The sequence below is a fragment of the Kryptolebias marmoratus genome, linkage group LG1 (assembly GCF_001649575.2).
Source record: "Kryptolebias marmoratus isolate JLee-2015 linkage group LG1, ASM164957v2, whole genome shotgun sequence".
Lineage (NCBI taxonomy): Eukaryota > Metazoa > Chordata > Actinopteri > Cyprinodontiformes > Rivulidae > Kryptolebias > Kryptolebias marmoratus.
This window is the reverse complement of record NC_051430.1, coordinates 31,893,612-31,905,227: the sequence shown is the minus strand read 5'-3', so window position 1 is coordinate 31,905,227 and position 11,616 is coordinate 31,893,612. Positions and strand designations below refer to the sequence as shown.

The 11,616-nt window shown below is 41.5% G+C and overlaps 1 protein-coding gene across 2 annotated transcripts in view; it reads right to left on the bottom strand.

The window, feature by feature from the left end:
- Positions 1-6: 6 nt before the first annotated feature.
- Positions 7-11,616, bottom strand: part of smarca2 (SWI/SNF related, matrix associated, actin dependent regulator of chromatin, subfamily a, member 2) — a 37,826-nt gene continuing 26,216 nt past the window's right edge. The window contains exons 29-34 of one of the 2 annotated variants that reach the window (XM_017440781.2): positions 9,997-10,220; positions 4,972-5,080; positions 4,670-4,771; positions 3,958-4,084; positions 3,409-3,542; positions 7-1,221 (exon numbers count right to left, since the gene is read on the bottom strand). In XM_017440781.2, coding sequence (XP_017296270.1) covers positions 1,186-1,221; positions 3,409-3,542; positions 3,958-4,084; positions 4,670-4,771; positions 4,972-5,080; positions 9,997-10,220 — 732 coding nt within the window. In that variant the 3' untranslated portion in view covers positions 7-1,185. The remainder of the gene's footprint in view (positions 1,222-3,408; positions 3,543-3,957; positions 4,085-4,669; positions 4,772-4,971; positions 5,081-9,996; positions 10,221-11,616) is intronic. The other variant, XM_025002713.2, reaches the window with a different exon arrangement.

The following is an 11,616-nucleotide window of genomic DNA, read 5'->3' as shown; positions in this document are numbered from 1 at the left end:
TTTGGGACCGGTGCAGGGTTTGGGACCGGTGCAGGGTTTGGGACCGGTGCAGGGTTTGGGCAGGGTTTTTTAAGCTTTAGCGCCATCTACTGCCCTGGAGGTGAAACTGCAGACGTTGCATTACAACAGTGAGAGAGCAAGCACATGCACGTTGGCAATATGTGCACGTGCAGACTACTCTGAGCTCCAGAAATTAGAATCAGGAAAGTTATAATTTATTGTTTTTATTTAGGTAAAAGCACAGAAATAGTTTTAATAAAATGTTTGTGTTTTTCTAACTTTATGACTCAGAATAAACCTCTACAAGAAAAGGATCACAGTTTGGTGTTACTGGTCTTCCTCTTCACTATGAACCAAAATGTTCCTGCAGTTCTGCAGAACTAAACCCAGAACCCACCTGTCCATAAAAGGTTGTTTTCTTTTTATTTAATCAGAACCAATTCTGCTAAAAGTGGAACCAATAAAAACTGTCATCTGAAAATGCCCAGAGATGTGTTTATAAAGTAGTTTAATGTTATTAGAACCTAAAGTAAAGGGATTATCTGAGCTGGTGATCAGATGCTTACAGGCTGCAGGTTTTACTGAAACACTAAAGTCGACAATACTCATATTTTTATTAATATTATTGATCTTTTTTGGAAGGTTTATAGTCTTTAACTGAGGATGAACTGTATTAAATCAGGTAAATATTCAATACTTAGTTTTACAATTACTAAAATAAAAGTGATAAATGGCTGGTTGCTGCATGGAGGAGGAATTGACCTGATTTTGATTATATCCTAACATTTGATGCACCACAGAGTTGAAGAATAAATCCAAAAACTAAAAACATGTTTTCACATGTTGGACCCCAGATAAAAAGCTTCTTATTTACGATTTAATTTTTAATTACTATTTAATCAATTTTGTTATGACCAATGTGTGTTTTTTGCTTTGTGTCTTTTAAAGCACAGATTATATAAATATACTAGAAAAGTGTGTTAAAAACAGGAGTGGATTGGTATATTGCTGTTTGTTACCGATTGATTAGTAAAACGCTTCAAAGCTGGTGGAAAAGAAGACGATACACGGCACAGACTGACAGACAAATACAAAAAATACAAAGGATGAGCTTAAAGAAATGGAAGATATTGTCCTTTTGTTTTGAAGCTCTATAAACAATATCCTCGAGTCCTTCCTTCTCCCTCAGTCGTCGTCACTTTTGCTTCTGTCTGACTGATCCTGCAGACACAGATGAAAGACGTTTCACAAAGTCAGGCTTAAAAGCAAAGACGCAGCGGAGGGAGAATAAATCAAAACGCTGAGCAAAGCGGGGGAGCTGTCCGGAGATAAAGGGTTGTACAGCTAAAGCCCTCACAGCTTCATGTTTCTTTTAGACCCGACTCCATCACTGTCTGCTGTTGCTCTCAGACTGAAGCAGGTCCTGAACTCCCTCTGAAGCCTCTGAAGTTAAACCCGCAGCACCTCCTCACCGGGGATTACGCTCAGACACATTTCTTCTTCTCTGAGACTCAATTTGAAAATTCTGCAGATTACATCCGGAGAATTTTCAAAACAAATGTTCATCAAAAGAAATCTGCGTTGGAATAAATACCCACCGGAACTAATCTTCTTCAGAACTCCAGAAAAAAAATCATCTTAAGAATAAATGGGGGTCCCCTCACGACCCACTGTGGTTCTTGTGTGTGTGTGTGTGGCCATGTATTTGATACATTGTGGGGACAATTTTCCTAACATATACTACCTTGTGAGGACAGACTGCTCCTGGTCCCCACGAGGAGAAATTATGTTTTTGGGTTAGGGGTTAGGTTTAGGACTAAGGTGTGAATTGAGTTTAGGTTTGGTTTAGGGTTAGGGATGTACTGGTAATGGTTAGGGTTAGGGTGGGGGTCAGGGTTAGGCTGTAATTAGGGTGTAGAAATGAATGGAAGTCAATGGAAAGTCCCTGCAAAGATAGAGAGACGTGTGTGTGTTGGTAATGAGGGGACCCACACAGAGTCAAGTGGGGGTCAGAAGCTGAAATGTCTGGGACCCTTTAACCTAATTTTTTATGAGGATATTTACATAAAAGAAGCTAGAGGAAAATCAACCTGTGGTGTGACTTCCTTCTAAAAATAAATCACTTTTCAATTAGTTCAAATATGTCACGTCATCTGAATTATTTGTTCCATTAAAGTCGCAGATTTATGCATCTTTGTCACGTCAAAAGGTTGCTGCCTGTAGCTTAATGAAGCCCAGAAGATTTCCCCCCCTGGGTGAAAGCAGCTGTAAACTGCTGCAGGAACATCTTAACGAGCTCGCCTGATTCTCTGTGTCCTCTGAGGCGTCGCTGGAGACCATCAAACAGAGCAGCACGCTACTGCATTAAAACTCTGAGCGGGCAGGTAATTAGCGTCAGTTTCACGAGTTAACACTGGTCTCTGCTGACTGGTCCTCTCATGGGTCCCTTAAACCAGAGGAAAGGTTTGATCCAAGCTGGAAACAGCTGATCAGTTAGAAACTGTCCGGATTAAAAATGTTCTTTAAATGACTGAAGGTAGGCAGAGAAAAAAAATGAAAAGAAATAATTTGTAAATCTCATAAACTCATATTTAGGTTAATTCTGAATCTGCTGGCAGCGACACGTCTGTTTCCAGATGTTCCAGATGTTTCCCTCTGTGCAGCATCTCCATCAGTCTGTAAACATCTGGACCTGAGGTTGTCCCATTCTGTCTGTTCAACAGTCCTGGATGGGAGCAGATCTGAGGCACTAATGCACCCCCATACCATCAGAGAGGCATGCTGGATGGTTTGGACCCATCTGACCTCAGAACAGTTCTCCTCTTTGGTCCAGAGGAGACACATCTGTTCACATCTGGCTTCTTCTTTGCCTGATAGAGCTTTAAGCAGCTTGGTGAACTGTGTTTACAGACAGTGTTCCTGAGCAGAACAGAACCAGCCTTGACCTTTGACCTCAGAGGTTTCTACAGATTCTTCAGATCTGTTGATGACGGAGATTTAAAGTTGAGGAGCTTTATTGTGAAAGTGTTCCTCTGTTCTCAGACAGTTCCTGCCAGCTGGTGAACCTCTGCCCATCTTCAGCCTCTAAATGCTCTTTTTATCTGCAGTCCTCTGACTGACCTGCTGACAATTAACTGAATTAGTTATAAATCTTCCTCCAGATGTTTCTGACTTTACAGACCTTTGTTGCTCCTGGAGCAACTTTAAAGAGACGTGTTGCTGCCAGCAGATTCTAAATTACCTGACCCCCCCCCACACACACACACACACACACACACACACAAAAAAAAGTACAAATTTATCATTTGATAAATTTACTATGTTCCAGTGTGAATAAAATATGGGTTTATGAGATTTTTAAACCATTTCATTCTGTTTTTCTGATGAAATGTAGCCTGATAGACGTACGTTATCGTCCTGGTCGTCGTCACTGTCGTCATCGCTGACCACGGGCTTGGCCTTCCCTCGGCTCTGCCTCTTCTTGCCTTTGTCGTGGCTGCGGCCCTCCCTGCCCAGCTTGATCTTCACCCGAACAGACTTTGCTGAAGAAAAACAAGAAGCACTTAAAAATCTAAATAAGCAGAAACAAAAACATGCTATTTCTAATGAACATTTGCAAATTATTCTCCACCAGAGCCAAACCTACACAGTTTTTAAAGTTTGAATTCAATGAGAATAAAGTGAATAAGATATTGTTCACATGAAGAGGTTTAAAGGATGACAGCGATCCACTTTGGTTCAGAGCAGCCTTTACCTTTTCCGTCCTGTCAGAATTCATTCCATTTTTATTTTTACACAGAATCCCACTTTGAAAGATCTGAACTATCCATTTAAGGTTAAAACCTTCTTGAACTCGTGTTTTTACTTTCCAGTCTGAGCAGCTCTGCAGCTCAGAATTGTAATGACACGACACAAGGCTGAGGCTCAGTGTGTGTGTGTGTGTGTGTGTTTTCTAACCCTCGGCCTCTGAATCATAGTCGTCATCATCATCCTCATCACTGTCTTCCTCGCTCACTTCGTCCTTGGCAATCTTCTGTCTGGCACTCTTGAACACAGACTGAAGAACAATGGAGTCCTCGTATATCTGAAAAGAAAAAGACTGAATGTCTGCTTCCTGTGGTTTTACTGGAAATGAAAGACAGGAAGAAGAGAAAATAGGATTTTTACAGAATTAAAGTTCAGTTGGAGTAAAGAAACGACAACAGCCCAACTTAAATGATTCAGAAGAGATGACAGGAACTCTCTGGGTTTTAAACTCAATCTCCAGAGTCCTAATTTATGCTGCTTTGGTCCCAGGATCAAAAAACTTCACTTTAAAAGGTCCAGAAGAAGGCAAAGGGGGGGAGACTTTGCCAAAAATAAAAAGGCAAACCCTCAGTAAAGAACAGAACTCTTTATTAAGTGTTTCTTATTTTATTTAGAGATAAATTTAACTGTCAAACTTCTTCGATACTAAAACCAGATTGGATAAAAGTCCCAGCAGAAACCAGACTGGAAGTGGGACGTTTCCTGAAGATGTTCTGAGGAGACGTGGCGCTGCTGTGCACAGATTAACCCCCACAGAGACAAAAACCTGCAGACATGTCTCGCGTGTCTCCACGCACCGGGGCCACTGGGACAGGTGCCGGACTAATTGGAGGAGAAAATGCTCTAGAGGAGGGTTTCTCACCTGGGATCCTTCCAAGTTGAAGGTTTGAGCGTTTTGACAGAGAAGCATCACATCCTTCTCCAGGTCTCCCAAACTCCTGTATTTATGGTTCCTCACTCGTTCCTGTTCACAGAAAGATGGGGCTGGATTTATTTAAGCTCATACGTGCAATAAAACTGCAATGAAGAATTGTTTTTTTTAGAATCCTCCACATCATGTTTTGTTTTTTTACATTTGGACTGTTTTCTATTCTTCCTCAGTTCAGTTCGGACCATCATCATCATCAGTTTATTCACAGTTTTCAGCCGTCTTGTTCGACAAACCTTGATCTTCTTGAAGTCCACAGGTTTTCTGATCAGCTCGTAATACTCTGGCAGCTCCTTCCTGGATGGAAGCTGCACAAAAACGTCACTGAGTTGTCTTCCTGTCCTGCTAATACAATAAGTACAATACTTGGGTCAAATTAATTTATTCAGTCAGGTAAAACTTCAGCACAGAGGGAATTCAGAGATATTATTATATTATTGTCACCAACTTCATTCTCTCAAAAAGCCATAAAACAGTTTAAGTCTGACTGTGACTTTTAAGAGATTTTAGATTGCTAACATTATACATTTAAATACACCAATATAAATTCATTTAGGTGTTGTGTTTTTGTCAGGTGACACCAAACTGCTCAGTTTCAGATCAGTCACATTTCACAGATTTTGTCTTTAGTTTAACAGAAACCAACTTATGGAGACAGCAATAAAAGTGCCAGTTGTGCTTTTTCCTATAAGGGTTTATCACTGGGGCTGCTTGGACACGCCCCCGAGTGGCAAACATCCAACATGGCTCCCACTGCTAACTCGGACACTGAAAGAACAATTCAGTTTCTATCAGAAATGAGAAACTGCCAGTTTTACACAGACTACAGACAAGAAAGGCTGACCAGAAATCAGATTTCCTTCTAAACTCACCTGACACAGCAGGCCCACTTAGCATCTGGCTCAGGAACCCATGAAACCCTGAACATGTACGTGGCACAATGAAGTCTGAATACGATCAAGACATCCAGGAGCAAAACATGCGGCTCAGTGTCAGAAAGCTTGGTCCGAATCGCAGCTCATGGGTCCTCCAACAGGATAAGGACCCAAAGCACACAGCTAAAACACCCAAGGAGGAACTGAAAAACACAATCTCAGGTACCCAACCCCGTCTGCAGCACAGAGATGTTGTCAGGCTCAATAAGAGAAAGGTTTCTGTATCTGAAACAAGCTCATTCTATGTGAGCACAGATGTCAGACCGGTGCAATATTTTTAGGCTCGCTTTCCTCTGAAGCAAAAGTTAAAAGGTAAATTACTTTCTGCACAACTTTCCTCTGCAGAATAAAGATGTTAGGGTATCTGCTGAGTGAGGCGAAGGTGGAAACTCGGTAATGTGGGACAAACCTTATCTAGAAAGATGAATAAAGTTGATGTCATCAGTCAGGGACTGACTCCAAGCTGGAAATATGAACTGTGGATTTAACTCTAACTCTTTACTCTAACAAACCCTGGATGGGAACAACGTATTCTGATGTGGACCAACAGGTACCGGCAGGGCCCGTGAACAAAGCTGGGCCTTTCCTGCAAGACATGGAGTCATAAATCCTGGGGTTCGGCTCTTCCAGCCAATGGGAGACATGAACTGGAAGTGAAGTGGCCTTGGAGAAGGGAGACAAGCATACAATAGGCTTTTTTTGTGAGTCTTTAAGTTTAAGGTGTCTTTCTCTTTGAGTTTTTTTTATCATCATGAAAAGGAGGTGTCTGTAAGTTCTCCTTTTTTGCATAATTATGAAAAGAAGATTATATAAATCACAAGCAGAGAAGGCTTTTCCTCAATATTCTACTCAGAGTTTTGCTTTTTGTCTTTGATTTTTTTAGTTACAGGACAAAATAACATGTAAACCTGTAACTTTCACATTACTTATTTATATTTTTTTTATTTTCTGTTTTAATCTACTGGTTCTTGAGCTGTTTATAATAAAAAAAACACTCGAGCTGAGTTAACATGGGGTTTTAAATGGCCTCCCTGCCAACAGAAATCTCAAAGCCTGAGAGAGGAGAGACAGAGAGGGACACACACGGCCCTGAAAAGATGTCTGCGTCCTTGCTGGGCCCCCAAGCCATCTCTTGGCTACAGAGGCAGTCATCTGCAGATTTCATGCCTCATCCCACATGGGATGGTTGCTTAATTAAAATCCTCCTTGTCTGCTAAGCTACAGGTTTTCATGGTAATTTGATGCTTGTTTGATAAACAGATGGTTAAGTAGGAGAAAATGGGCTCAGATCGCCAAGAAATGGGTGGATTAATAGCAGGTGAAGTGGTGGTTGAATTCAATCAGCAGTAATTACTGATTCAAGGGGTCTAAGCATCCATTTTCATCAGTATCCTAAAAGCAGAACTAAATACTTTTTTATTTTTCTAAATGTTGTAAAATTTAGATTTGACCCAAAAACCTAACATGATGAACATCGTTCCCTGCAAATTTACATTCCTGGTTGTTATGAAACCACAAAGCGTCTTTACTTTTCATCCGTTTATAAAACGTGTCTAATTTAACCTGAGCATGATGATGTTAATTAAATACATCCTTTCTACTCAGTACAATCTAATGCAACAGTGCTGCAACACCTCTCTCAGAAAATGTTCTTAAAGTCACCTTTTCCTGGTATTTACACACGTGCTGAGTCATGGTGGAGGATGCTGTTTGTGTGAAATCTGAGTTACTCAGCCTATCATTATGAATATATGCAGAAGAGGACTGACACACACACACAGAGCAGTGAATGAGCCAGCACTAATGCTGAGACATCAGCTTTGTAAAACCAAGCAAATGTGTGAGGAGAGGCCCAGCTTGCTGCAGAGATGCCCCTCTGAGCAGGGCCCATGAAGAGATTAAGCCCCGAGTAGAATGGGCCCGCAGGCCCCCTGGAGGAAGAAGCCTTTTTGGAGCTATAAGTTAAGGAAATTGCAGCCGTGATGCAGTAGGCGAGCCGCTGTTTTAAAACTGGGTCTTAGTCCAGGAGCCAAACAGTTGGTCACTTTCCCTGACCTGCTTTGTTCTGTTCGAGTGGATCTGTAAAGCGCGTACTGGGCAGAGATTGTGCAGCTTCTCCTGCACCTCAGAAGAGAAAAAAGGGGAACAAAAAGCTGCCAACTCAACTGGAGAGCATGATCCCAACACTTTAGACTCAAACGCAGGGTTCAGGAGTAAAAACACCTTAGACGAGATGGGTGCACTGATAAAGCGAGGATTTTACCCACACGCTTCACAGAGTCCGATGCCAAAAGAAGGGCAGTTTTTAGAGCTACTATCTTTAATTCCATCAGAAGCTAGCATCTCTGCTAGCTTGTACAGCAGGATTATTGCTACTCTAAGGCAGCTATCGTGCAACCTGTAACACAGCAGGGTTAATGTGGTTTATGAATAAAATGTCCGTGCGGCGACAGCCCTACTAACAGTGGAGGTAATCAGTAAACGTATTAGCACACACTGGCGTAAATCATGTAGCTTTAAACTGACAGAGTGAAAGCTGCCCTGCTCGATTCGACCTGCAGCCTGCAGAAAACAGTCAGAGCACATTAGGTCTGATGTCCCCGCCTGGTTTTTAGATGCCATCAAGGATGGCAACTCTTAGAAATATCAAAGGCGTGTTGATGTGTGACATGATGGGTTCTTGTTCTGAGATCCCTACGCTGATGTATGGAGGAAATGAAACCTACACTGATGTGATAAGACTTTATTAAATCCTAAGGAGCTGACTCATAGCTCAGCTAAAATCACAGCCTCTAGTGTAGTTTGGTTTTTAGAGAAACAGGATCCCAAACTTGGAAGCTGTAAAGTTTGTCCCCATCTGCTGGAGTGGGAGGGGTACCAGAGGATTGACTGAGATGCTCCGACGGAATAACAGGTATCGGTTTTCTGGAGATGTTTCAGCCAATCTTAGCATATAAGAGCAACATAAATACAATTGTTCTTCCAACAGTTGTACTTTTTTCTAATCCAGGCAGAACACAACAGTCCACAATTTTTACCAGCCACTCAAATATTTTACCAGCCACTATTTTATGTTGTGACAAAAAGTTATTTCATATGATGATGATGATGGAGGTGGGTGGAAGCAGTTGTGGTGCAACTGCAAATTGCAAAGGTTACCAGGGGGGAACCAAATATTTCAGCCNAATTTGGTTTAATCTTTTGTTTCATTTAAACCTTTCCAAGCTACTAACTGGGAGGATGAAAATGTTACCAGCATGTCCTTAACTGTGTTTATTCCTCTCATCATGGACAACAAGTCCTGTGAATTTGGAGACATTTGTTCTTTTTTTGCAAAAGTTACCAGGGGGAACCAAATATTTCAGCCGTCTGAAATAATCGGTTCCCCCTCTAAAACATGGGACTTAACTTAACAAGTTCTTAACTGTGTTTATTTCTCTGTATTATGATATTATTAGCATATTTAATTCCTAAAAGAATTATGTTTTTTTGTTTTTTTTTAATGAGAAATATTTGCACCTCTAAACAATTCTGTCAATAGATAAGTCATTATTTATTTTAATTATTAATTGTTTTGTCCTGTCTATATCGCCCATAACAGAGTCTGTCTATCTGTCTATCACGCTAGCAGAACATTGGGTTAACTTCCCTAAAACAAGTTGTTTGACCTTTCACGGTCTCCGTAGTTCCCTTGCAGCGCGAGCACAGCGCGGCGGTAAGGAGCGTTGAACATGAACGCGCGCTTTTTGCCGCGTACGCGGCACAGAGACGCAGGGGGAACCGTATCTGATGGGGGAACGCGGCTCGACGTAACAGCAGCAACTCGAGCACATTGCTGCCCCCTATATGTCAGGAGGACAAATAACACCTTTTCTGTTCAAATTGCCAACCCGCCACAGTGGCGTGTGTGTTGATCTAATTCAAATATTTACCTGCATTTGGCCGGTGGCGGGTGCTAATTTCCACCCCTGTTCCCAATTCAACCACCTGCATCAGCAATCTCATTCTTTCAGTCACGAACTAAAGCTTATGACTATAGGTGGGGTAGGAACGGAGAGCGAGTGGTAAACAGAGCGTTTTCCGGGCCGGTACAGAGCACACATTACTGCAGAAGCTGCACCGATCCTGTCGACCCTGTTTGTATAGGGACTGAATAAATCTTTTCACCAACTTTTCAATAAACAAGCAGCTCTTGGCTGGAGAGCAGGACAAACTTTTAGTTGAGTTCATCTAAGAAATATTTCCATCAGGAACTGGAGAAACAGGAAAACTAACAGCTGGAAAAGAAAACAGTGAACAGCAGCTGTTAGCTGAAACAAATCTTACACGTCGATGTAGTTGATCACTGTGTCGATGATGGTGTTCATCTGCTTGGTGAGCCTGGGGGGGTTGGGGGACAGCTTCTCTGCCGGTGGACGTCCACGCCTCTTCTTGGCTTTCATGCCGGCGTCGTCTCGGCTCGATGAGTCTTTGTCCTGACGCCGTTTGCGTTTGCGTTTTTTCAGGCGGATCTCCTCCTCCATCTCCTCCAGGTTTCCATCCTCGATGGCCTGCGGGTTACAGACGTCAGAGATGAGGCTAACGCTGTGACACACAGCTGGAACATCAGTTTTACTGCATCTGTGCAGCCGACAGGTTCAGTGTTACAGTCTGGCTTCTTTTTTATGACCCTAAAAGATAATCACCAATTAAAACTTTCTTTTTTCTCTTTGAAGGGCTGACAGATTAAGACTGAAATTATTCAATTATCTAATTAATTCCTGCTTGTGGATAACTGATAACTACTAGACCAGAAAAAATCATTTATTCCTTAAAAGCTACAGTTTTTGTATTTTTTTTCTTGTCAGCCGACAATTTTCTGCACATTTTTCTATTTTTTAATAAGAAGTCGTTTGAAGCAGAGCTTACAGTGGTTTCTACATACTGTCACCTTGGCCTCAAAGTGTCTCTGTTTTCCCTGAAGCGCTCGATAAATCAGCTCTATGAGGCTTTAGATGATCCACAGGGAGATGTGGTACTGTCTGCTGCTTCACTGGAGTCTAAAAAGATTTTAGATTCAATATGCTGACAATATATGACAAGTGCTCGGTGCAGGAATTTAGTTAAAAATACAATAATCGAACAAATGTACGGTGTTAATGTAGAGAAGTTCAGGCAGCAACGGGGCTGGGGCTGCTTATACATCATTGGGAGATTTTCTATCAGTATTTTCAGCAGGTTACCCATCAAACATGTTTAGGAACAACCTTACAGGAAGCAGAGAGTACCGGCAGCCAAACAAGTAAAATAAAAAGAGTTTAAAATGAATTTGGTTTTAATCAGAAGTTGTTGAGTTTTAGAGTCTCTAAGTGAACCATTAAGGTTGGAAAACAGAGGTTTCCGTAAAAAAAAGGTGACATTAAGCACCAAGTGCAGTCCTCTTAGTGAGAATAAAGATGTTCCCATTAGCGTCGATCTGAGCTTCATTAAATACACACAGCTGCCGCAGAGTCTAAATTAAACGGCTCTCCACTGCACAGAAAGTCAGATGTTTGTGTTCATTAACGAGTCGTGCTGAGAGGACCCATTCCTTGTATCAGAGAACAGCTGTGAGCCAATATGAGGTTTAATATGATTCCCAAAAGCAGGACGTATCAGTAATAATGAAGCCTTCATGTCCAGCTTGCTTTATTTGTAGGATGTGTCTTTGATAAAGAGATGAACAACATGTTTCTGCTATGAGCAGGGGTGGAAATTAAAAATTTTGACAAATTTTTTTACCAGCCACTATTTTTTGTTGTGACAAAAAGTAATTTCATATGATGATGATGATGGAGGTGGGTGGAAGCAGTTGTGGTGCCCTACAAGCTGAACAACTCCTCTTTCTGGACACTGCATGGAAATAACTAGATTTTTCTTATTTTAAACCATTAAAAGATGCATATCTGTACATAAAAAAATTCAGAC